The sequence below is a fragment of the Porites lutea genome, chromosome 11 (genome assembly GCF_958299795.1).
Source record: "Porites lutea chromosome 11, jaPorLute2.1, whole genome shotgun sequence".
Lineage (NCBI taxonomy): Eukaryota > Metazoa > Cnidaria > Anthozoa > Scleractinia > Poritidae > Porites > Porites lutea.
The window spans coordinates 3357595-3384759 of NC_133211.1; the positions used below are offsets into that span (position 1 = coordinate 3357595).

General features: G+C 39.7%; 2 protein-coding genes and 1 long non-coding RNA gene across 3 annotated transcripts in view; all 3 read right to left on the reverse strand.

Annotated features, from left to right (window-relative positions):
- Positions 1-4803: 4803 nt before the first annotated feature.
- Positions 4804-8799, reverse strand: LOC140953132 (uncharacterized). The gene is made up of 5 exons (XR_012167445.1): positions 8754-8799; positions 5915-5987; positions 5576-5647; positions 5186-5273; positions 4804-4916 (listed from the first exon to the last, which is right to left on the reverse strand). It is a non-coding gene; the product is annotated as an uncharacterized lncRNA (long non-coding RNA).
- A 7892-nt stretch (positions 8800-16691) lies between these two features.
- LOC140952430 (uncharacterized) lies at positions 16692-20121 on the reverse strand. The gene is made up of 2 exons (XM_073401853.1): positions 19954-20121; positions 16692-19142 (listed from the first exon to the last, which is right to left on the reverse strand). The coding sequence occupies exon 2, from the start codon at positions 19140-19142 to the stop codon at positions 17460-17462; it is 1683 nt and encodes a 560-aa protein (XP_073257954.1). The 5' UTR covers positions 19954-20121; the 3' UTR covers positions 16692-17459.
- A 4784-nt stretch (positions 20122-24905) lies between these two features.
- LOC140952148 (E3 ubiquitin-protein ligase TRIM45-like) overlaps positions 24906-27165 on the reverse strand; it is a 53644-nt gene continuing 51384 nt past the window's right edge. Inside the window, exons 5-6 of the mRNA XM_073401574.1 lie at positions 26131-26520; positions 24906-26100 (exon numbers count right to left, since the gene is read on the reverse strand). Coding sequence (XP_073257675.1) covers positions 25960-26100; positions 26131-26520 — 531 coding nt within the window. The 3' untranslated portion in view covers positions 24906-25959. The remainder of the gene's footprint in view (positions 26101-26130; positions 26521-27165) is intronic.

Below are 27165 nucleotides of genomic sequence, written 5' to 3' on the forward strand. Positions count from 1 at the left end.
TTTGTTTTTGTTGCAACCGATGCTCATCTTGCCCACCTTAAACAAATAACCTTCATCTTTTAAAGTTAAATACTCTTGCCTTTTTGTTGTCTAAACTTCTAAGTGTACCTGTTCCATAAAGCAACTGTTATTAATCACGTATGCATTCTTATGATTGTCTATTTTTTTAATTTTGCTGTAACCAGTGCTATCTTAGCCACCTTAAACAACCCTCATCTTTCAGCGTTACATACTCTTGCCTTTTTGTTGTTGCTGTCTAAACTTCCAAGTGCACCCTTTCCATTAAAGCAACTTTTATTAATCACATGCACTCTTACGATTACCTATTTTTTATTTAGTTGCAACCGATGCTCATCTTGTCCACCTTAAACTGCAACCTTCATCTTTCACAACCATTGCCTTTTTGATGTAGCTGTCCAAACTTCCAAGTGCACCTTTTCCATTAGAGCAACTGTTATTAATCACATGCACTCTTATGATTGCCTTTTTTTATTATTTTGTTCTAACCTATGCTCATCTCATCCACCTAAAACAACCTTTATCTCTCATAGTTTACTCTTGCCTTTTTGTTGTTGTCCTCCAAACTTCCATGTGCACCCTTTCAATTGATTAAATGGAACTGTAATCACATTCACTCTTATGACTGCCTATTTTTTATTTTGTTGAAACCGATGCTCATCTCAGCCACCTTAACCAACCTTCATCTTTCAATTAGTTAAATACTCTTGTCTTTTTGTTGTTGCTGTCCAAACTTCCAAGTGCACCTTTTCCATAAACGTAACTGTTATCAATCGCATGCACTCTTACGATTGCCCATTTTTTTTATTTTGTTCTAACCTATGCTCATCTCATCCACCTAAAACAACCTTTATCTCTCATAGTTTACTCTTGCCTTTTTGTTGTTGTCCTCCAAACTTCCATGTGCACCCTTCCAATTGATTAAATGGAACTGTAATCACATTCACTCTTATGACTGCCTATTTTTTATTTTGTTGAAACTGATACTCATCTCATCCACCTTAAACAACCTGTATCTTTCATAATATTATTTTACTCTTGCCTTTTTGGTTGTTGGTAGAAAGTTCCACATGCACCCTTTCCATTAATTAAAAGTAACTATTTAGTCACATGTACTCTCATGATTGGCTATTATTTGACTTTCTTGTGGCTGATGCTCGTGTCTTGTCTACCTTAAACAACCTTGATCTCTCATAGCTTCACTCTTGCCTTGTTGTTTATGTTTTTCTTTTACCAAACTAATGAAATTAATGAACCTTCATTTTATGGACACCTTTGGAACCCTGAGCAGATGTGTCCCTTCAATAGAGGCAACCAATAATAAACTGCTGCCTGGGAAATTTGCTTTCATAAACCAATCAAGAACACCACCCAGATCTGGGTAGTGATGCATCATCAGTGTAGAATTTCTGGGCTTGTTTCTCAGACGTCATTTCATGGGGAAATCAGTGGTGGCATAGCTAAATGTCAGCTGTTTTCTCGGGCTAACCATTACAAAGATTATATGAACTTGTCTTTGGCAAACCAAGTTTGTGTCCTTTGAATAGGGATGTCCACTTCATTAAAAAGTAGAGGTTTCACTGATACTTTGATGTTTTCTTTCTAGTTTAAATAAGTTTATACATTGCCAAATGATTAGGTTAAACATAATAATATTATCAATATGCCTAGCCAAATGACAAACTGACCTATGTAAAATACCCGTTTTTGCGGGCCAAACGGGAAATGCGCAGGCTGAAAATGCATTTGCCGCCCTGATTCTGATTGGCTGCAGAGATGTCAAACAACTTCACTCAGCCAGAGAGGTAATGAGGATACCATTTCAATACCAGAGTTGGCGTGAATTTTTGTGGAGGTGTGAGAAAAGAAAAATTACAGTGGATCTCAAAACAGTCCAGCGGACTTGAGTGAAATTCTGTGAAAGTTCTTAGCTGAAGTGAAAACAGAGAAAGGCCAAGCATTAACTCCAAGGGAATTGAATGGAATGAGAGCAGCCATTCATTACCATCTAACCTGTACTACACTCAGCCGAAACACAAACATTTTGCAAGACAGTGAATTCATGTCTGCCAACAAAATGTTGACTGGGCTCAATTGGATTTTCATTTATTCGGATATGAATGACATTCTACATGTATACACCCACCAGATTTTTTGCTTCTTTATAGGAAAACTATCCCCAAAAATTGGCGCTACTTGGAAACTAATGGAAGTAAGAGTGGCCTGCTTGGGGTTAAAACAACTATTATACTTAGCTATCGTGCACAGTATAAATTTGAATGGTTTATCAAACCATTTGCTTGATCCAAGTTTGATAGCATGATTGGGTAAAAATAATGTTTGTTCAAAAACCTTTCATGGATCGTACTGCTTACACATTATGGATTAAACACACATTTCTCTTATTGTTGTTAAAGCTCGCTCAAGTTTTTTGAAGCACTTTTTGAAAGACTAATAATGTTAGGTGAACTCATCCTGAATAAGTCAATGACTGTATACTTCTAGTAAAATCTCAAGTTTCACTCTAAAAAACAAAAATCATCTTTATAAATGTAACAGTGACAATATTTTAGAGTTCAAAACTCTTGTATTAATAGCCAAGTACTGTTTTCATCATTAAAACTACTACTTCATAGTTTCTTTCACAAGACTTCCACTGTAAATAAGGGCCTCTGCCCTTGAATAAGCTAACTCCACTGTGAAAACTTGCAAAATCTAAAAAGAGGCCTCAGCTCAACCTAGATCCGTGGTTACAAAAGATTATCATTTATGTATTTCATGGAACAATAATTATCAGTACAAACTGCTCTGAAGTTACTGATTTCCCGGCTAATACTTTCCCTTACATCTACTTCACTTGTGATCTGGGTCTAGTGTATTTCATACCCTATTTGTCTATGCTTTATAGTGAAAGTACAATAATTATTCTTTGAATTTGCCATTTTTAAGATTGCTCTTTCAAACACTGCCAGATGTTACCCTTGCTAAAAGAATAAGCCTTGATTACAAAAACTGCTATTATTAATTATCAGTGAGATTGTGGCTGATAAACAACAACCACAGCTAGACGTCAATTTTATTGTGAACGTTTTAAACAAACTGTGCCTTCTACAAAATCCAAATACTATTGCTGTTACAAGTCAATTTCCCAAATAGGTAGAGCAAAAAGTGCTCCATTTTGGCCAATAAGAAGAATGCAAAGTCACACTGAGATAATCAGAAACCAGTAGGAATGTAACCAAAAGCAATTCACAGTTGTAGCTTTTTCAGTGTTTTGACCAGGCAAAGCAAGTATAACAGAGAAAACATAGAACTAATTAACTTACAGGTAAGTTGGAAGACTGATAAACGTTTTGCATAAAAGACAGTCTTCCACCCAACTTTGACTGTAGTTGTAACTTCAGTGAGAAAAAAATACATCAACATTTTGCACAATATGATGATGATCATATTGCACAATATTGATGATGATCAAGAAAGGAAAAAATGAAAATTTTACAGCTAAATTACCTGTACATTCTTGCAGGTGTTTGCCATACTCCAATATAATATTTCCATATCATTTCAAGATATTCATCTAAATGGAGACAAAAACTACGTTCAGATAAATTATGATACAATTAACTCTCTTTAACCCTTTAAACCCTAAGATCAAAATTTGAATTCTCATTTGTTGCCTCTATTCATTTCCTACAAAAGTAGTGGGGAGAAGTTGATAAAATATCAAGGAAATTCATCTTGTGTGATCATGTCCGTAATTCTCATGATCACTCTGTTTTTACAAAGCATTGATATTACAAGGAGAAATTTGATGCTGATCACCCCCGGGAACAGCACAAGGGTCTAAACGTCCATCTTAGAGAGGTCTCCGGCTAATAATTTTTACCTAACTGACAGAATTGATCAATAAAACCGACTGAAAAACAGCAGGGACAAACTCTCCTTGTCCATTTTAGTCAACTGTCTGGTTTTTCCGCCTTTTAACGGATGAGATATTACTTTCCCCTGAGATCCTTGAACAAAACATAATCATGACAGCATCTGACAAGAGGTTGGCATGGTGATTTCTTATTAGTTTTTTGGTATGAAGAACTGTTCATGCCACTGTCGTAGGTACTAATTTTAAACTCTTTGACTAATTATTATTATAGGTATCTCTGCACCCCTGTTGGTTCACCTTAACCTTAAAGTAGCAACTCAGGATTTGCAGAAAAAAGTAACTCTAACTGTCAATAATGACCCTATAATAGTAACATAAACATGTCCACACTTCCCAGACACTTTTCATCTATTGGCTTTGTCAGTCAAGTCCCAAGCACAGGGACAACAAGAAATGGTAAAGGCATTCTAACCAGACAAACAGGAATGGCCTGTTGAGAACAGTGTTGTTTGGAAGAGGTTTATCTAGTAGGACTACAGTGTCAGGAAGCAAGGTTCAGCTTTGCGCAAGGTCTCACAGGGCCCAATAATACAAGTAAACACTCGTTTTCACCAAACCGGGAAGTAAATTGTAACCGAATTTATATCAATTTTCAAACAACCTCACTCTGAAATTCATTCCTCTAAAGGTTACTCAGAACCTAATAAGTTTTGTTTTTGATATTTGCAAGTGATCCCTGGAATAAAAATAATTGTAGGTGCTTACCTTGTCAAAAGTGACATGGACGTTGAATCATTGCTTGTGGTAATGCACTCCCAATCTACAGAATGATACAAGAATGTGATTAATACAAAACAGAATAATTGCATTTTCCCATGTTCCTCCCCATAAAAAAAAATGTCACAAACCTTTAATACAAACACACCACAGTCACTCTTAGTCACTCTGCATTGGGTGTTCAATCACGCCAGGTTTCCACAGCCTTTCTTTTAGTTGCTCCCTACTGCACAGCAAGTTTCTAAGGAAATACGAGAGTATAGTACTGTGATGAGTGTCAATTTGATTGGCAGTGGGTTTTCAGCATTATTCTGCTCCAAACTTCATCCTTCTTTTCCTTACATTAGAAAAAATGCCCTAATATTTAATCACCGGTGTGCATGTGTTAAGTATATGTTGCCAAAAGTTTATTGTTGCGCATAGGGCTTTACAAAAAAAGAGGCACGAAACAGTTGAGATCGTGGTGGTGGTACCTAGATTGCAATACTGAATAAATTTTGAATCACTAACCTCACCACTTCAAAAAATTCTTGGGTGGATTTACCCCATTCAATGCTGGACCAACAACAGCGATGGTGTTTGCTTCTATGTCAACCACCTGGGACAAAATAGCAAAGGAAAGATGAAAATTTAAGTTACAGGAGTTATATAGCTTCAGAGATAGAGTTCTCCTTAACAGAACGATTAGTTTATCAGCCAAATTAATAAATTTCATCATGGTAAAGTGCTTTACTATCTGCCACTGGGCACAGAATGTACTACAATAGCTTATTTATACTCCTACTCAACCAACAGAATGGCATTGGTAAGTGGGAGGGCTAAGAAAGAAAATCTTCATAAATTCCAAAACAAATGCATGAATTTGTTCACTGAAGGACCTCTAGACTTTATACTACTTACCCCTAACATCCAGTGATCTTGCCTTTCAAACATTCCCGGGAAGAGTAGTTTTTTGTACCGAGTTAAATTCACCTAATTTGAAACAAAAGGGCAAGAATGATTGACTCTGTCAAAATTCGTTCAGCTCAGCAAGTAAAAAGAAGTGGGAAAGATCACAACGTCTTACAACTATATCAACGATCAAAAACTCTCTCTATCCAAGTGAATTACATGCATGCAGTGGTTTTATTTTGGCCAGGAGGTTTTGATGTTAATTTTTCTTCTACATGTGAGAACTTGAAACAAAAACAGGATTAAACACATCATAAATTAAATGGGGTTCAGTGAACCTCTAATCACCTTTGAACGCCATATTCTTTGAGTGCTTTCGTAAAAACGTTGTGGTCCCTGCAATAACAGTTTTCCCTTTGCCCTGCAAACAAAACATATATTATTTCGTGGGGGGATAAAAAAAATGAAAAAATGAAAATTTTGTTCGATTTCTATTACTTTGACATATTAGGTCTCCCATCCTATACCATGAGAATAAATTTCACTTTTGGTCACAATACAGTATGTTTAAAGTTTGACTTGGTAAGTTACCAGTAGAAGATAAAAACATAGAAGCAAAATAAAAGTAGAAGGTGAAAAATAAGCAAAAAAAATGATTTCGATGGAACGATTTTTGCTTAGGACTATCGTGCGCGACTAGCATACATGTACATCATGACTCCATGTCAGATTGTGTTCTGTAAATTAGTCCCATGACGCCCATACGACATGTGCAGTGTTCTCCCTAGATTTTAGCTCAGCAGGTAAGGGACCATTCATGGCCAGTAAGGCAAAAAATATGCACCAGAGGTGCACTTTCCTTAGAAGGGGGGGGGGGGGGGGAGAAGAAGGAGTAGTAGAGTGAGGATGGCCCCTCGCTAGGAGGAGCTAAGTTCTTTGGAACATAATTCATTTTAAGACCTATTTTACACAAACTGGGCATTGTTATCTTAAGACAACAATTTAAAACATTTGATTCTAATCATTTTACTCTGTCTTGCTTCAATGTTCTCTTTCGAAAATGCATGGCCCATAAAAAAAAGCTGTATGTACTTAGTACTTTTCCATATATTTAATCATTTCCTTGATCTGATTAGTCTGCTACACAGCCGTTTTCAGAGTCGTCACGCAACGCTCCTCCCCACTAACCGCTGCTGAAAACCGAACTACATTCCTTTCCCTTTGTGTTTGTGGTCTAACGAACAAGCCAATCATGTATATGAAAATTAACAATACGTGCGCCGCAGGGTGCTAGGAAGCGAGCACGCTTCTCAGTTTTTGACAGATCAATCAATCGTCGCTGAATTTAGACGGGCTCTTTGTTTTCAAGCAACGAAAAGGTTAATTTGCAAAAAAGTTTGTTTTAAGCGGTCAAGAAAGTTCCAAAAGAAAAAAGGTTTGATAGGCTTAGAAGACTTCTACCAGGATCGGTTGGTTCTTCATTTAACGTGCATATGTACTGATATGTAATAAAGAATTTAATGTGCTGGATGTGCTCATTGTGTTCCTGTGAAGACTAAACTGTCAAGGGTACTAATTCAAAAAGCAATCCTATAAATTATCGATGAGCGATTTCCCGAAACTATACCTGGCAACTTTATGAGCACGTCCATGTTGTGCATCGCAATTTGCTCGACTTGCTTGCTGCTGCTGCTTATCTCCTAAATTTTGAATAGGACTTGACTATGACAACACTACTGTAGTTAATTGCTTGTTTTCACGCGACGATTTTGATTATTCTGTCATTCACACATGGGGCACTGATAAAAGCAAAGTTGTGATTGGAGGAGTCACAGTATCACAAACATGGCACGAACACCTTCCAGAAAATGGGAGCTGAATTACAATTGGCTAATCACGGGAAAGGAATGTAGTTCGGTTTTCAGCAGCCGTTAGTGGGGAGGAACTTTGCGTGACGACACTAAAAACGGCTGTGTAGCAGACTATGATCTGATCAGATCACAACTTGCAAATTTTTTTAAACTACTTAGTCAACTTTAGTACACCTTCAAGCGGATGCAGGTGGTAAGAAGTGCTGCTTCAGGAAGTAAATGTTACCGGTTATTGCCTGATAAGGAGAACACTGCATGTGTGAATGTTGTAAGCGAAAATTGTGCATCTGTTGATGGTAGAAAAGTCATGATGTATGCTAGTCGCACACAACAGTTGTAAGCAAAAATTGCGCCATCTAAATTGGCTTTAAGAAGGATACCAATGGGACCAGCATAATTGCATGTCTGATTTAGATAGGTGTTCTAGAGAAGGGATCAAAGTAAACCATCGAAAAGAAGCAAGGTCCAAATCTTGGTGTTTGTTTAAGACAGTCGTTGGAAGTGTCTGTTATGAAAAAGTAGTCAGCACTAGTTGACAGTATTGTATTCTAAAGTCACCTATGGATACATGAACATCAACCCAATTGGTTCAAAAGTGTAATTAGTCTAATTTAGCCAGAGGAATTGTTGGTAAGAGTGTTATGGTATGGGTGTTATAGGGGTATTTGAAATCTTTTGCTCCAATTAATGACAGGCTCACTCTTATCTTCACTTATAGGCTAGCCTTAAAAGCAATTCAAGGTTTCGAGTCTGTAACTGTGTATAACTGTCTTGACGACTGTATATTGCGAGTAGTACTTCAGGGATAAAGGCTAGGTACATACAGTATATAGGGTTGTCACTAAGATTTCAAGTTGCCAGGTAAATACAACAAGTAGGCAGGGAATCAAACAGCTAGAAGTTCCTTTTGGATCTATTTTTCTTCTACTTTCCTTTGAAAGTAGCTGGAAGTAGACAGGGAAAATCCCCGGCCTCCGCCCCTTAATAACAGCACTGACTATGGGTAGTTCTACATGAAAGGAATTTGTGTTTGAGCCCTTCAAGCCTGAAAATGGGTACATAGTTTTAATAACTGCTTGTGTCTAAGTAAGGCTTAGGTTTTGTCATCTAGGAGCTGGGGTCTGAAAGTTAGTTTTGTTTCTACATCATTGGTCACTACAAAACAGTGTTTCAGTGTTTTAGTGTAAGAAAGGTACACATATTTTGGTATGGAGGTAAAGCTTTTAGAAAATGTACTGCACATGACTAACAAAATTGTCCAACTTCCAAGGCATGTGACTATAGACCATAATATATGGAATATTTCTCATACTAACCTGATATACCAGACTTGCTTGTAGCTTGAGATGTGTAGTCATTCCCAAATTACTATTAAGAAAACAAAATTTAAAAAGATTAAACAAATTTGCCTCTTTTTGTTGATAGCATCAAAATAATATTGCACCCCATAGCCTGCAAATGGTTACTGGTCGTTTCACAACAAAGTCATTTCAAAACAAGTCACATCAGGTTTGAAAACATCCGAAAAAATTTTTGGTTCTAGCCATGTTCTTTAACATAAAAAACTATAAGTTTGTATAGTTAAACTTTGAAGCCTGGAGGCTTTTTAGAGGCTTTTTAAGAGCTGTTGGTTCATTACCCTTGATGCACAACATCAAACTTATTTTGTCTGAGACTACAGGATTTCGCCAGGTGTGTAACTGAGAGCTTCATTCTATGGTACCATGAAACAGACTTAAGAAGTCTACTTTCTCTATTATGTCTGTCCTGCAGAAACTAGACTGGTGTGCAGACACATTAACTTGGCTTCATAGCGGGGGAGCTTCACGAGTACATACAAGAACTTGTTTACTGGGCGGAATTCCCTTGAAAATTCTTAACACTATTAAAAACTAGGGATTATTTTCAGATGACAGAGATAATAAACTAATAGTATTTACTCACCCGCTGATCAGCAGCTTGCTCTTCATGCTCAACGGCATTCTTTAAATTTTGACATTTTGTACGGCCATTTTCATACCTGTTATTTTCAAAAATAGAAGGAAACTAAGATAACTAGCTTTTAAACAAAGTTGGTGTATTTGGCTTTGCGCTAGATTGCTCAAAGTCCCCAATTTTTCTGTATGATCATCGAGGGTGAATGCCTACTGCATGGGCGGCCATCTTGGTTTCATACTATGTACCGAGGGGGCTGGGAGTTGGGGTTACAGTGGTCTGGGGGATGGGGAGGGAGGCGCCTCATGCCAACCTGTCCTCCGCCCCCTCAGTAGACTTCGACGATCTTTAAGGAGAAAAGTCAAAAGAGGGACTGTACACCGTTTAGTCCCTAGCTTAGCGCACAACGGCTTGACTTAAATGTAACCTTGTAGTTCTAAATCGTGGTGTAACTTCTTCGCTCAAAAAAAAAACTAATCGTTTAAGCTGCAGACGAAAGTGCTCGTATTTCTCCGTTTTGCAGACAGTTCTATTGGTCCCTGAACTCAATACAATCTCTACATCTATAACAAGGACACCTCTCTACTGCGGACAGTTATATTGGGCCCAAAAATAAACCTTATGCAATCTATACCTTTGTTACAAAGGACACCATCTGTATCGCGGACATGAGTCAGTACTGTTCCTCCCTGTTTCCGACAGTTCTGTTGGTCTCTAAGATACTAAACCCTATACAATTTATACCTCTATAACACGAAAACCCCTCAATTGCCGACAGTCTATTGGTCCCAAAGATCCTAAACACACTACCTCTATAACAAGGATTTCTATTTCTGTCGGAGTACGTGTTAAAGACGTACATGTATTTAATATATCTATAACATAGACATCTCTGAAATGCGCACACTTGATACTGTCCCTTTGGAGTCCATATTAAAGAGCTAACTGTATTTCCTATCACTACAACATAGACATCTCTGTAATGCAGACTTGATACCGTCCCTTTGGAGTCCGTATTAAAGAACTACCTGTATGTCCTTTCACTATAACATAGATATCTCTGAAATGCGCACACTTGATACCGTCCCTTTGGAGTCCGTATTAAAGAACTACCTGTATTTCCTATCACTATAACATAGATATCTCTGAAATGCGCACACTTGATACCGTCCCTTTGGAGTCCGTATTAAAGAGCTAACTGTATTTTCTATCACTATAACATAGATATCTCTGAAACGCGCACACTTGATACCGTCCCTTTGGAGTCCATATTAAAGAACTACCTGTATTTCCTATCACTATAACATAGACATCTCTGTAATGCAGACTTGATACCGTCCCTTTGGAGTCCGTATTAAAGAACTACCTGTATTTCCTATCACTATAACATAGACATCTCTGTAATGCAGACTTGATACCGTCCCTTTGGAGTCCGTATTGAAGAACTACCTGTATTTCCTATCACTATAACATAGATATCTCTGAAATGCGCACACTTGATACCGTCCCTTTGGAGTCCGTATTAAAGAACTACCTGTATTTCCTATCACTATAACATAGATATCTCTGAAATGCGCACTCTCAGGATACCGTCCCTTTGGAGTCCGTATTAAAGAACTACCTCTATTTCCTATCACTATAACATAGACATCTCTGTAATGCAGACTTGGTACTGTCCCTTTGGAGTCCGTATTAAAGAACTACCTCTATTTCCTATCACTATAACATAGACATCTCTGTAATGCAGACTTGATACCGTCCCTTTGGAGTCCGTATTAAAGAACTACCTGTATTTCCTATCACTATAACATAGATATCTCTGAAATGCGCATTCTTGATACTGTCCCTTTGGAGTCCGTATTAAAGAACTACCTGTATCTCCTATCACTATAACATAGATATCTCTGAAATGCGCACACTTGATACCGTCCCTTTGGAGTCCGTATTAAAGAGCTAACTGTATTTCCTATCACTATAACATAGATATCTCTGAAATGCGCACACTTGATACCGTCCCTTTGGAGTCCATATTAAAGAACTACCTGTATTTCCTATCACTATAACATAGACATCTCTGTAATGCAGACTTGATACCGTCCCTTTGGAGTCCGTATTAAAGAACTACCTCTATTTCCTATCACTATAACACAGATATCTCTGAAATGCGCACACTTGATACCGTCCCTTTGGAGTCCGTATTAAAGAACTACCTGTATTTCCTATCACTATAACATAGATATCTCTGAAATGCGCACACGTGATACCGTCCCTTTGGAGTCCGTATTAAAGAGCTAACTGTATTTCCTATCACTATAACATAGATATCTCTGAAATGCGCAAACTTGATACCGTCCCTTTGGAGTCCATATTAAAGAACTACCTGTATTTCCTATCACTATAACATAGACATCTCTGTAATGCAGACTTGGTACTGTCCCTTTGGAGTCCGTATTAAAGAACTACCTGTATTTCCTATCACTATAACATAGACATCTCTGTAATGCAGACTTGATACCGTCCCTTTGGAGTCCGTATTGAAGAACTACCTGTATTTCCTATCACTATAACATAGATATCTCTGAAATGCGCACACTTGATACCGTCCCTTTGGAGTCCGTATTAAAGAGCTAACTGTATTTCCTATCACTATAACATAGATATCTCTGAAATGCGCACACTTGATACCGTCCCTTTGGAGTCCGTATTAAAGAGCTAACTGTATTACTTATCTTTACAACATAGACATCTCCTCAATGTGCACACTTGCTACTGTCCCTTCTGAATCTGTATTAAAGAGCTAACTGTATTTGCTATCTCTATAACATAGACATCTCTGAAATGCGCCCAATTGATACTGTCCCTTTGGAATCCGTATTAAAGAGCTAACTGTATTTCTTATCTGTATGGCATAGATATCTCTGAAATGCGCCCAATTGATACTGTCCCTTTGGAATCCGTATTAAAGAGCTAACTGTATTTCTTATCTGTATGGCATAGATATCTCTGAAATGCGCACACTTGATACTGTCCCTTTGGAATCCGTATCAAGGAGCTAACTGTTTTTCCTATCTCTATAACATAGACATCTCTGAAATGCGCACACTTGATACTGTCCCTTTGGAATCCGTATTAAAGAGCTAATTGTATTTCCTATCTCTATGGCATAGATATCTCTGCAATGCGCACACTTGATACTGTCCCTTTGGAATCCGTATTAAAGAGCTAATTGTATTTCCTATCTGTATGGCATAGACATCTCTGAAATGCGCACACTTGATACTGTCCCTTTGGAATCCGTATTAAAGAGCTAATTGTATTTCTTATCGGTATGGCATAGACATCTCTGAAATGCGCACACTTGATACTGTCCCTTTGGAATCCGTATTGAAGAGCTAATTGTATTTCCTATCGGTATGGCATAGATATCTCTGAAATGCGCACACTTGATACTGTCCCTTTGGAATCCGTATCAAGGAGCTAATTGTATTTCCTATCGGTATGGCATAGATATCTCTGAAATGCGCACACTTGATACTGTCCCTTTGGAATCCGTATCAAGGAGCTAATTGTATTTCCTATCTGTATGGCATAGACATCTCTGAAATGCGCACACTTGATACTGTCCCTTTGGAATCCGTATTAAAGAGCTAACTGTATTTCTCATCTCTATGGCATAGATATCTCTGAAATGCGTAAACTTGATACTGTCCCTTTGGAATCAGTATCAAGGAGCTAACTGTATTTCCTATCTCTATAACATAGACATCTCTGGAATGCGCACACTTAACACTGTCCATTTCGAGTCCGTATTAAATAGCTAATTGTATGCCATAAACATCGCTGTAAGGCAACCAAAAATATTTTATATACCAACAAGATCCTTCTCAAATGACTGCGTTACCCTCCATAACAATTGTGGTTACACGTTTGAACCCCTTATCTTACAGAAATAACCTCAGGGTGAACCAACTGGGATTGTTATGTACCATTTCATCCGAAAAAAGCCAAAATTCTCCCAGATTTTAATCAATCATACCCAAAAAGAGGTGCAGTCTAGTTGATTTTTACGAGTACACAGTCAGACTTATGCGGGAGCTCCTCTTTTAGGCCTGGCTGGCATTATGTGTTAGTCATGCATGTAGTTCCGCATTTGAAACAGTAACCCATAAAAACACTGTACCTCCAAAAGGTCTATACTATAACCGAAAATCATGAGTTATTTCCGGTCACTGATATCGTTAACCCGTTTTTAAAACAGACTTATATCGTATATTTATCATAAACCTTGCCGACCCTGAGTCAGTACACATGTACTTTACAAGTATAGGGTGATGACTTTGGTTTCTGTCCAAATATTCATGTAAAGTCTAAATTAATTAATGACTGACCGATACTGTCCCATCGAACGCCGGAGAGCTGAATTAATTCTATAACAGTCACTATGACACAACGTACTGAGTCAAAAGTCACTTTTGGTGCTGGAAACAGTTAATAATTTAGTCCGTTATTATTCAGTTACCTCTACTTCTCTGCCTCTACTTTTAACGTTGCAGATCCACGTGTTGAATATGACTGCATTACGACAAACTTCTGCTGAGATTACAGTTCCGCGCTGTAGTCGCTGTACCACTTTTAAACATCTCCTGGGCGGTTTTCAGTTACAGCCATAATGATACGAAAGTTATTTTGTTTTAAGAGGGCTAATAGCGGTACAAAAATTTTCTTTAGTTCGCCATTTTCTTCCTGAGGTAAACGTGCGAGAAAACTATGAATAATTGAATATTAATTCAAAAATTATTTGCAATTTAAATGAATTCTTTTAAGGCCTTCTTGCTCAAAATTTTATAACTCGGAAATAAGTTTTTGTTTGTAGTTCAGACAGATCCTTTTACCAAGAGTAAAAGGAGAAAAAGGAGAGAAATATTTTACGTTTTCAAGTCGTTTGGATTAAAGACAAACCAAGTGCTTTTGACGATCGAGTATATAACCGGTAGGGGAGGATTTTCTCTACAGACACTGAATTAAAGTACCTTGCAAAAGTGAAAAGTTGCCCTAGAGATTTCGTTGAAATAGTAAGGGTAAGGGAATTTCCCACACAGATTGCCTTAAAAATTATTACAAAGAAGTGATCGAGGTGGTTGTAAGATGAAAACTCATAACCAGACGTGAAACGAAATGCAAAGAGTGATGAAGAGATGTTCATTTTGGCATAGAGAAACCATGAACAGGGGCACCCAACGTCAATTTTCGGAAAATATTTCAGTCGGAAGACGATTTGAGATTTAGAACTTTCGGAACATTTGTTGTACAGTCTTGCTTGCCTGCCTCTCCTAGGACTTTCGAACATCTAAAAAATGGTGAAATTGCCGGTTCTAACGGATTTTTACCCTAAAAAGGTCACCTAGAATTTTCTGGAGCCTTTTCTCTGGCTGAAATTTTTGGAAAAGTAAGTTTTGATTCCTATAATTTTCGGATCACTAGACTTTCAGCTAGGAAATCCGAACAGATGAAAACTTTTTAGGCGATAAAAATATGCCTATATCTACCGTTTAAATATTAAAATACGTTTAACAATGCTATGTTTAAGTGGTTTTGAACTATATTCTCGTTGGGTGCCCCAGAATGAAAATGTCTTGTCTCGATGAACAGCAGTGGCAAACTCTAGGTGTCCGTTTTAGGGCGTTGACTAACGACCGAAGTATAGGAGGGACCAACTCTGGGTTTCCTTTTTAGGGAGGTGTCCATCTTATAGAGAGTAAAAGGAAACCACTGAAGAACAAAAGGGACCAACGCTGGTGTCTGCCTTGTAGTCTTTATAGAGAGTCAAAGGAACAATTGTAGAACCGAAAGCAGGTACCAACTCTAGGTCTCCGTTTTAGGGAGGTGTCCGCTTTATAGAGAGTTAAAGGAAATAATTGAAGAACGGAAGGAACCAACTCTTGGTGTCCGTTTTAGGAAGGTGTCTGCCTTATAGAGAGTTAAAGAAAATGACTGAAGAACGGCAGGTACCAACCCTAGGTTTACGTTTTGGGGCAGTGTCCGCTTTATAGATAGACAAAGAAAATAACTGAAGAACGGCAGGTACCAACCCTAGGTGTCCGTTTTGGGGCAGTGTCCGCTTTATAGATAGGCAAAGAAAATAACTGAAGAACGGCAGGTACCAACCCTAGGTGTCCGTTTTGGGGCGTGTCCGCTTTATAGATAGACAAAGAAAATAACTGAAGAACGGCAGGAACTAACTCTAGGTGTGCGTTTTAAGAAGGTGTTTGCCTTATAGAGAGCCGATGAAAATAGTTATCTAGAGCTGAATGTGTTATAGAAAAGCTATTACTGACCGCTTCCAAGAAATACATGCATGAGAAGGGGGGCGGTAATCAACTTGTTTTTCAGCAGCTGCAAAGCAAGTTGCAAGTTTTTGTTACCCGTTAGGACGTAAAAGAACCGACCCTAATGATTTAAAAGAGTAGTGGACGTTTCCCTGGTGGGGTGGTCTACCAGTCATTGTGAATATCATTTGTACCACGAGCTAGGCGGTTTCCAGTAAGCTCATAGATAACAGGGTCTGGAAGCGGGAAGGGGTATGATCCCACATTCCCGCTCCTTTTTTCATGACAGTTCCGCATCCTGAACTTCTGCCATCCCTATCCCGATTACTGTTTTCTTTCCCAATATCGCATCCCGTGCCAAGATTTTGGCGAATCCCATGCCACCTCCCGAGGAACAGTTAAATCCCGTCAATAAATTTGCGTTTTCTCGAATCGCGCTCTACATATTTCGGGTCAAATCCCGGATCCCGAAAATACCCTTATAGACTGCTCAGGTAACGGCTGCCTGTATCGCTCCTTTATGTTGACGTCCGTGCTTACTCTCATCCACGACTTTTTTTATTCATTCATGCAAAATTTTTGTGAAACAGGTCAGTTTCATTTAGTTTATCTTCTGAGGAAATAACTTACTAACGAAACAGGCAGACGCAACCTGCGATCAGCCGGTCATTTTTCTCTTTTTTGGTTTTGGAGGCGAGGGTAAAAGGACGCCTGATAATTACTTTCCGCGTCGCCTGCCTGTGGTCCAGGATCTGGACTTTTGTCTGATTGGTCGAGCCTTTCGAGCCGCTCACCGATTGGTTACAAGGAACGTATTGACTTCCGTCGTTTTTTTCCCTCTCCCCGATCGAAAGAAAAAACAAAACAAAACAAAACGCCTGATCGAAGGAAATCGCTTCAATCGCAATGGATCGGAAAAATAACCACACAGGAAACAAGAAGACACTAAGTAAATAAGGTGAGGCGTTTTTTATTGAAAATTCCTGCCAGGATTTTTCTTCTTGAATCTATTACCTGAATCACATTAGATTAGCGCTAACCCATGGTTAAGTTGTAACCTGGGTTTCTTTTTCTTTTGTTCAAAAGCTTTTTCCCAGATACTTTTCTTTCTTCCTTTTAAAGCATCCAATCATCAAATTGTAGGCAAAAAGAATGAAACTGAATTTGCTTCTCAAGCTTTCATATCTGACATCAAATTTTGCACTAACCCTGCTTTGAAGAGCCCTAGTTTCAGGCGTTTCTGGGGGAAAAGGGGAAAGATGGAAGCCTAAAATCTCCTATCCCCTAGCCCCTTAGGAAGGCCTGATACTCAGGTTATGCCCTGAACAACCCGGCCCAGTAGAACAACAAAGGCTACTTAGGAAATTTAATAACAATGGTCCAATTTTTCATGATATTTTAATAGGTAACCGTTGAAAGGTCAAGATGATCATTACACTTGCAGTTGTGTAGTTGATGAGCCAGTAAATTACAACCACACAGTCAATGAGGTGGTGGGTAATGAGGCAGTGGTCAACATGTATGACCTGGCAGTCAAGGAGGTGGTGGGTATATCGGCAGTGGTGAATTCCATGGCTGTCAGTGGGGTTGTCGATACCATTGCTGTCAGTGTGGTAATGGATGCCATCATGGTCCATGGGGCAGGGGTTGATGAGAAGATGGATGATGCCACTATGGTCAGTGGGGTGGTGGTTAATGAGAAGGTGAAGGATGCCACTGTGGTTGATGGGGCAGTGGTTGATGAGAAGGTGAAGGACGCCACTATGGTCGATGGGGTGGTGGTTGATGAGAAGGTGAAGGACGCCGCTGTGGTTTATGGGGCGGTGGTTGATGAGAAGGTGAAGGACGCTGCTGTGGTTTATGGGGCTGTGGTTGATGAGAAGGTGAAGGACGCTGCTGTGATTTATGGGGCGGTGGTTGATGAGAAGGTGAAGGATGCTGCTGTGATTTATGGGGTGGTGGTTGATGAGAAGGTGAAGGACGCTGCTGTGATTTATGGGGTGGTGGTTGATGAGAAGGTGAAGGACGCTGCTGTGATTTATGGGGCGGTGGTTGATGAGAAGGTGAAGGATGCTGCTGTGATTTATGGGGTGGTGGTTGATGAGAAGGTGAAGGACGCTGCTGTGATTTATGGGGTGGTGGTTGATGAGAAGGTGAAGGACGCAGCTGTGGTTTATGGGGCAGTGGTTGATGAGAAGGTGAAGGACGCTGGTGTGGTTTATGGGGCGTTGGTTGATGAGAAGGTGAAGGACGCTGCTGTGGTTTATGGGGCGGTGGTTGATGAGAAGGTGAAGGACGCTGCTGTGGTTTATAGGGCAGTGGTTGATGAGAAGGTGAAGGACGCCGCTGTAGTTTATGGGGTGGTGGTTGATGAGAAGGTGAAGGATGCCACTGTGGTTTATGGGGTGGTGGTTGATGAGAAGATGAAGGATGCTGCTGTGGTTTATAGGGCCGTGGTTGATGAGAAGATGAAGGACGCTGCTGTGGTTTATGGGGCGGTGGTTGATGAGAAGGTGAAGGACGCTGCTGTGGTTTATGGGGCAATGGTTGATGAGAAGGTGAAGGACGCTGCTGTGGTTTATGGGGCGGTGGTTGATGAGAAGGTGAAGGACGCCACTGTGGTTTATAGGGCTGTGGTTGATGAGAAGGTGAAGGACGCAGCTGTGGTTTATGGGGCAGTGGTTGATGAGAAGGTGAAGGACGCTGGTGTGGTTTATGGGGCGGTGGTTGATGAGAAGGTGAAGGACGCTGCTGTGGTTTATGGGGCGGTGGTTGATGAGAAGGTGAAGGACGCTGCTGTGGTTTATAGGGCAGTGGTTGATGAGAAGGTGAAGGACGCCGCTGTGGTTTATGGGGTGGTGGTTGATGAGAAGGTGAAGGATGCCACTGTGGTTTATGGGGTGGTGGTTGATGAGAAGATGAAGGATGCTGCTGTGGTTTATAGGGCCGTGGTTGATGAGAAGATGAAGGACGCTGCTGTGGTTTATGGGGCGGTGGTTGATGAGAAGGTGAAGGACGCTGCTGTGGTTTATGGGGCAGTGGTTGATGAGAAGGTGAAGGACGCTGCTGTGGTTTATGGGGCGGTGGTTGATGAGAAGGTGAAGGACGCCACTGTGGTTTATAGGGCTGTGGTTGATGAGAAGGTGAAGGACGCCGCTGTGGTTTATGGGGCGGTGGTTGATTAGAAGGTGAAGGACACCACTGTGGTTTATGGCGCGGTGGTTGATGAGAAGGTGAAGGACACTGCTGTGGTTTATGGGGCGGTGGTTGATCAGAAAGTGAAGGACGCCACTTTGGTCGATCGGGTGGTGGTTGATGAGAAGGTGAAGGATGCCACTGTGGTCGATGAGGCTGTGGATAATGAGGTGGTTGATGTGATGCCATAGTAGGATGTGGACACAGTTGTTTAACTTCATTTTCATGTTCTGCTCCTTGGAATCCCATCTACCAATAGAAAAGTAGACAACTAACTGACCCACATCAAACTAACACAATACTGCAAGAATATAACAAGAAACTCAGGTGAATATCATATTTGCATAAACTGCACAAAACCATTCAATTAAATGAAAGAATAAAAGCAGTAATGGAATGGTGATTTAACTTTACGAGTCAGATGGGTGCTGGACATACTAGATGTATTGATTACCTTGCCAAACCTACCGAAAACCCTGTTTTCACACACTATACTGTCCTCAGATCCTGACCAGCAAAATATCAGCTTCTGAAGTTCAGGGATGCACAGAGGGAAACCTTTTAAGACCATGGGTCTTTTAATTTTATCCAGAACAAGTCTTAGTTTGGAGCCTCTCTGTCAGTTCCTGTAGACATTATTTTCATTGTATCCTCCATCAAACTGTTGGATTTTTAACAAACCTGTTGCACATCAAGAATTCTTTTGCCAGTAATGCTACTGGCAAGCTCGAGCAACCACGATGATGAGGAAAGAAACAAGAAAAAAAGAAGAGGCCACAGGTTTAATGAAGAACACACAAAACACTGAACATGCAGCATTAACGTTATGGCAGATTCCTTTGCCATCATCACACAGCTAAAGCTGTCAAACTAGATCTGAATGGCAACATGATTGTCGCATTAATCTTTAAAGATTGTTGTTTCATTGATAGTAATTGTCAGGACTTTGATTTCAATGGAAATACCCACAGGAAAAGACAAATTGAAATCTAACTTTGGCAGTATATAACTAAGTTAACCGAGATAAAGCATATTTTAACTGGGAGACCCATTAACATACCCCTTCAAGGAAGCCTTGTGTGTCTCCTGCCCCCTTCTCCTGAGCTATTTCCAGTTCAAACCTCTCGGCCACCAATCCAGTTTCCGCGTTGGTCTTTTTTATGAAATCTTTCACTTCCTTTCCATATCTAAGGCAGCTTCAGCAAGTGGTAAACACAAGTGAACTAAGTGTTCAAGAGCGACGCATTCTCTACAAACTGCATGACCACATTTCTCATCAAAAAACCGGAATTTATCGTTGTGTTTTTGGCATATGAAGGAAACAGAAGCAACCTGAGGGTTTGCTTCCAGTTTCTCAAGGGGGACAACTTGATGATCACGACTTGCCTTGTTCCGAGTATGAAACTGAGCAGCAGTTTTGCACATGTTTTCTTTGCAGTCAAGGCAGCAGAAATTTGCAGGGTGCTTCTCTCCACAAGCTTCACAATCATGTGAACCTGTATTACGCCCAACATTTTCTTTGGGTGTGTCATTCACAAGGTCCAATAATGCAAAATTCTTTAACAGTCCTTCCACTCCAGTAGGAAGAGTGCCTGGATTTCTGCATGTGGGACAATCAATGGTGTTACCATGGAGAAGTCTCTCCAAGCAGCTCGAGCAGAAGCTGTGTCCACAACTCAGAAGCCGAGGACATTTGCTTTTGTCATTGTAATGTTCAAAACAGATTGAACACTCTGGTATCTTCGATGTCATTGCCTAAAGTGAATTTAAAACATCAATAATTTGCACAAATGAAAAATAAAATAAAATGAAAAGAAAAAAAAAAGATCTGGCAAATTAAGCATGTTTTAGTCAACTATCTTCACTTTCAGCATCACTGTTCAGCTGCTGGTACCCCTCCCTTCCTGGCAGTATTATTTGGAGAAGCCTTTCTACATTATTAGCCAGACAATGTTAGAGAGAGATGAGATAGAGAAAAGGACATTAAGAAGATATATGACGAACAACCATTGACTTAAGCACATGAAGACAATATGAGAATTCTTAGCAAACAGATGCAGCTGCTCACTGTCTTGATCTACAGCTCCATTTATAAACCTACTGATAGTTTAAAGCTGTACATCAGATATAAAAGTGAGTCAGTCACTTTACAAACTAAGTATCTATGACAAAGTTAAAGGTAGCTTAAAATGAGCCTCTAAGACAGTTAAATATTATTGTACCCCATAAGGCAGGAATTATATTCTATTCAATAACATTTTAAAAGAGTACCCATAGCTGATTTATAAGACAGTGTTTTATCCTATTTTATGACGAATGATGAGTACTCACGTGGCTGTTTTATGCAATTGGGCTTGAAACCTTTGCCATTCTGGTGGTGGAATTTGATAACCATAGTCTTCTGGGGGAGGGGTTTGGGGGGGAAATTAGGTCCCCATGCTTAAGGGGGGGAAGGTGGGTAAACCAAAGCCTCTGTTTCATGTGACATGCAGAGGCACTGCTGACCAATTTCAAAGGAAAAGATTGAGATGTTCATAATGAAAAGCCAGAGGTAGAAGCACTTTGACTTTTGTTGAAAAAATGAATGAAACCTAACGAGTCAATCCAACCAGGTCGGTTATATAATAAGCTTACAATGCTATGCATATGTTGTGGGTCAATTTTATCCTTGGTTTAAATTTTATTTCCTTTTGTTTTAAACTCATTATCATACATTACCATACCCCAAAACAAAGGGAAATAAAATTTAAACCAAGGATAAAATTGAACTACAACACATATATGCAGAACACAAACTGTATCCCATTTGTTTATTTGCGTAAAATAACGCCTCAAACTGAAATAAAGAACATTTACTTTGTAAAGCTTGCATTTAAATAATAAAGTAATAAGATTTCATCCACAGATTGAACTTGAAAAGCGAAATTTTCCAAAGAAATGTAAGTTAGCTAAATGCGACGGCACGGACACTATGATCGAGCTAAGCGATCGGAGAATATAGTCTCATGAATTAGTCTATTCCATTGCCTAAAAATAAGCTCTACCTAGTATTTCTTTAAGTAAAGAAGTTATACTTACCTTAAGTGAGGCAAAAGACTCAATAAAGCGAGTGCAACAACCTCGTTAACCGCAACGTCACGTCGGTTACTAATTCATGTAAGCCCTACGTATAATGTCCTGACGTCCGCCTCGTTTTAAGCCTCGTTAATGGTCACGTGATGATGTGATAAACTGTTGCTCTTGCAGGGGAGGGAAGGTGGTATTAAAGCAATGGGTCATCGGTGTGCGCGCTAATAATAAAAAAGCCGTATTAAGCGTTTTAACACAAACGTTTTTTTCTTTAATGAGAAAAAAGAACCGGGTCGGCTAACACAAATCCACGTCGTGCGCAATGCGTCCAGGGCCGAGTTGTTCAAAGCTGGGTTAAGATAACCCCGGGTTAGTGCGAGATTTGAATTCAGATTTGAAAGATTAAAAAGCAGTTCAGTTTTAAATCTTTTTGTCTACAAGTTGATTATTGGAAGCTCTAAAAATAAGGGAGAAAATTATCCGAGAAAGTGCTTTTGAACGCAAGAAAAAGAAACCCGGGTTAAGTTTAACCACGGGTTAAGCGCTAATCGGCCTTTGAACAACTGGGCCCAGAGGTATATTACGATTGTCACCTGGACTGATTAAACCACGCGAGGAAAGTACCCACGCACGCCACAGATGCATGAGCTCGGGGGATAAACCAAATTTTATACGGGGAGGCTCCGCCCAAAGGTCTAAGGGAAAGTTCATTTAATATGACAAGGGGGGGGGGGGGGGGGGGGGATGAAGATATTAAAACTCGAAGCTTGAAATTTTAGCAGCCCCCCTCGCTAGCGGTTCAATTTTTTAGGAGCCCCCTCCTTGGTAGTCGAAAAAATTCCTTTGCTCCCCTGAAAAAAGATCGCTAGACTGTATTAAATATATTTACCGTTATTGTCTTCAATGGTTTATACTATGACAAACTTGAGATACAGTTGTGATACAATTTTCTAAAGCATTTTTGGGATGAACAAGAGTGTAATAATTACTGAGACTATATTTGTTATATCTGTAAACCACGTGATATAGCTGAGTTGCACAGGTCATTAAATTGTTGAGTTGAAAACCATCCGATCTGTATGATGATGTCATGTGTTGGTTTTGAAGTATACAAATTTTCGGAGCCCCCCCTCCTAGCGCAACAATTTTTTCAGAGCCCCCCCTTCGGGTGTCTAAAAATTTTCGGAGCCCCCCCTCAATATCTTCATCCCCCCCTCTTGTCATATTAAATGAACTTTCCCTAAGCCCCTTTTTACCACTTTTGACAGAAAAGGTACCCCTCTCGTTTACCTCCTATTGCCGACAAATGGTACCCCTTTCACATACGTAGCCAAGAGAGGATAGCTGACCTACTAGCTTAGAACTCTGCAACCCTTTAAACTGCTGTAAATGCACCATCTTTGATATATGAATAAGTCACAAAACCAAAACGTTTTGGCGACTTTTTCACAGGTAATAAAATGCATCTGTTTGTCCTTTTTTAGCCTTTCCACAGACCGAAGTGACAGATTGCCCAAGCCCTTTCATAAACTTTAACTAGAAAATTCCTACTCTTTTATCAACCTGAGGCCTGAAAAACATACCCCTTTCGGGCGGAGTCTCCCCGTACAGGCAAATACTAATTGTATCTACAGATGATATTGTCAGCTCATTAAAACAAAAGTTTCCAAAATCGTTCTAATTTAAAAAAACTAGTGTCGTTTCGAAAATAAAAAGTCCCTTATGTTGTAAAATGACAATTATTTGGATAGGGCAGTCGCTATTAGTCTTGTCTGTGCAGTAATATGCATAAAGCAAGTTTATCAGTTCGACAAGAACTTGTAATTGGATTTGGGAATTCAAGCTTTTGTAAAAACCGTTTTAATAGAAAGGAGAAGTCATTACGTCACGTTCATATGGTAGCAAAATTTCTGGATGAACAGAAAATTCACTTAAAAAGTGAATTCGCACTTTGTCAAACTTAATCGATCTTATTCAATTTCATTTAATTTGTCAAATGATGGCAAAATTTTCTAGGGTTGAATCCTAAAGGACCGCATTTAAGTTTAGGAAAATAAAAATAAGATTTTGTGTTGTGTTTACCTACTCCATAAAGCAAGCGCGTGAAATTAGGAAGTTTCATGTCGCAGTCGAGCAACGGTGGCTAAGAAATGTACAAAAAAGCGTGATGCACGTGCAAAGTTGTTGTTTTGCTAATACAAACTTATTGCTTTTAACTGTTCTCGTTGCCGTCGCCGTCGTCATTAGGGACTTTAAGATCCAACGACGCGACGGCAACGAAAACGACACTTAAAAAGTTAATTTGTGTGCTTTCAATCTTTATCGCAATTATTCCTAACCACTTACTTTGACAAACGTAGGCAAACCCTCCTGGAATGGAATTCCAAGAGACCATATTCAAGTTCAGAAAGAGAAATAAAATTTCACCGTTGCTAGTTTACGTACCCCGCAAAACGCCAAATTAGGCATTTTCACGTCGCAGTCGTGCAAAAACGGGCAAAGAAATGTACAAAAAAGCGTGATGCACGTGCAAAGTGGTTGTTTTTCTTCTAAAACCTATTGTATTTTTGACGTTTTCGATGCCGTCCGCGTCGTTGGATCTTAAAGTCCCTATTGCTTAAACTCCCTATTGTTGAGATCCAGAAATTTTGCTACCATGGTAACATAACGTCACACTTCTCCTCTCTACTGATGCACAGAAATCGAGTGTTCTAACTAAAGCTGGTATATTTTACCAGCTACATTTGACAACACTGCTGGAAGGGGCAAAACCTCGGCGTAACGCACCCGGAATTTTGTTAAGCTGGCCAAGAGGCGAGGTTGAAGCGAGGCCGCAATGCATCATGTCACTAGCACGCCGGCTGCAACACGCAATTGCATAAATTCCCTTCACAACTGCAAGGATCATTCTTTATTTGATTTCATTTCCGTAGTTCTCATATATGATTTATTTCATATAAATCTATCGCTTTCAATTTTTGACTGCAATTCAGTTATTTTTATTAAGGTTCCAGTTATATCTTGCTATATTACAATTTTATTCACCTATAACTACTGTAAAAAATACGAGTCCTACAACTGGAGAAACTGCATCCTGTAGTGTAGGGACGGGGGTTCAAACGTAGCGGGAGTCGTGCGAGTCGTACAACGGGTAACAATCTTTGTGCCCAGGGGGGAGGAGGATCCAAACCGCCCGTCCTGGCTCTTTTCCGATTGCTTTTTCCCCCTAACCCTCCCCTTTGGAACTTGATTCACTCAATTTTCTATAATCACCAAATCTCAGAGTCAATCGACGACCTTGCCGAGTCTGAAGAATAACTATTTTTCTACAAGCAAATATCAAGGCTTAAAATCACTTTTAAAATCATCTTAAAAGATGAAACAAGACGGAAAGCCATGAGTTCGTGACAAAGCTGCTGAATGTAGTTCTTTAGTTCATATGATATTGAATTCTATCTACCAAGAGCCATAATGGCTGTTGTATCTACTTATCTTTATATGTTAGCCCCTATTAAGAGCCGTAATTTCTAAAAGAACTGAGTGAAGTCACCTTCACATTTTTGTTAATCCGTCCAGGAACAGTAAGTTTTGACAATCTTTGTTGTAATAAACCATGTGTAGTGTCAGTTTTATGTCGGTGTTATTGAGGTTTCGCCAATTGCTTGACTTGAACGAGTTGTACCAATTGAAAAAGCCCCATCTCTGTAACGATTCTTCTGTTTCCTTCATTAGATGCAGCTTACGTAAGGAATACTTAATATTATTTCACTGAAAGTTATCACATGAACTAATCGCAAAAATAGAAAACCCTTTCTCACCACGTGAATCAACACTTTCACGACTTGTATTTAACAATTCTCTTTGTGCGAGCTGCGCCGCCTTCTTTAAAAGTCTTAACAACCTCGTTTCCAGATATAACATTGCAAGCAAAGGATGACAGGAACGAGAAAGCGAGCGACACCTCGTCTTTCCTCTTCCCGTGGTCGCTTCCTCGCGCTTAGTCAAACGGCACTTCGATTAACGAAGTCGCCCGGTCCCCTGTTGTCTCGTCTCGATTTCTACCTTCATATCTACCTCGCCTTCTCGCGCTAAAATATTCACCTCGCCGATATCTATGGGCTGGCCTATCTTCCCTTCTAGACGGTACATTACGCTGAGGAAGATTTGCAGGTTCAACTAGAACAGAAAAAGGACTGTTTTTGATGTGTGCACCTCGCAAGAATACCGACAATGTCAATTTGCCACACAACTTGTCGACAGTATATTCTGCCAAGTAAGTTCCATTCTTTTGGTCGTTCAATTCTACCTTTATTTCATCTCCTCCCACCTCTGGTTCCAGTTTCACCTCAAAAACGTCGCCACCGAGCTTGCGTTGAAAGTTTTCGCTGTCGCGAGAAGTAATGGTGAATGTCGCCGTCCTTCCAGGGTTTGCAGTTGTTGTTCCCGGACCAGCTGCAGTAGTGTTTGCTGCACAGGTTGATATGTCACTAATGTCGCCTGCGCTCTGAATAACCTCCTCTATCTCTTTACTATTTTGGGGGAGGCGTCTGCGAATAGGCTGAAAGAGATCGTTACAGTGAGTTTACCTACTACATTCTTCACAAATTCAATTTTGAAAAGTTCATTTACTAATAAACGATTTATTTCGCACGCATATTCATCATGATAACTTCATATTCTCTCTCTTTTGCAGTTTTACTAAGGATTTTAAAGCAGCTATCAGATGAGTTCGTAGACAAATACATTTGTGAACTGAGAAATGCATTTTGGAGAGTCTGTATAGATCATGGGTAACAACGACCAATCACTGTGCGCAAAGCTGGCCCACGCATCGTCTTAACCATGGGTATAGTCTATACAGGCGGTGTGGAGTGACTGCGACACAAGCAAGGAGCGTTGCATCCACTATAGTGTAAAAGGAGTGTTAATATCTCTCCGTTTCTGAATGGCTCAAATCTTCGGTAAATTCTTCAGAACGAGTTAGCGTTGCCAAATTTGGACGACGTTTGCGATATCTCAAAAAAGGCATCAATCGTGCAGGAGAGGTTGTGAAGTTTGTGGTTGTGTTAACTCAGTTCAGGCTCTTTTGGTAGAGCTGGAGAGAAAGGCGGAAAATTTCACACGTTTTTCGAAAAAGAATATCTTAGCTACGGCCTAAAAACATAGCAAGAACAGAAATAAATGACAACTGCCTGGGTCCCAG

Coding starts and splice junctions, on each gene's coding strand:
- LOC140952430 (XM_073401853.1), bottom strand. CDS start 19,142: ATGGGATTCCAAGGAGCAGAACATGAAAATGAAGTTAAACAACTGTGT.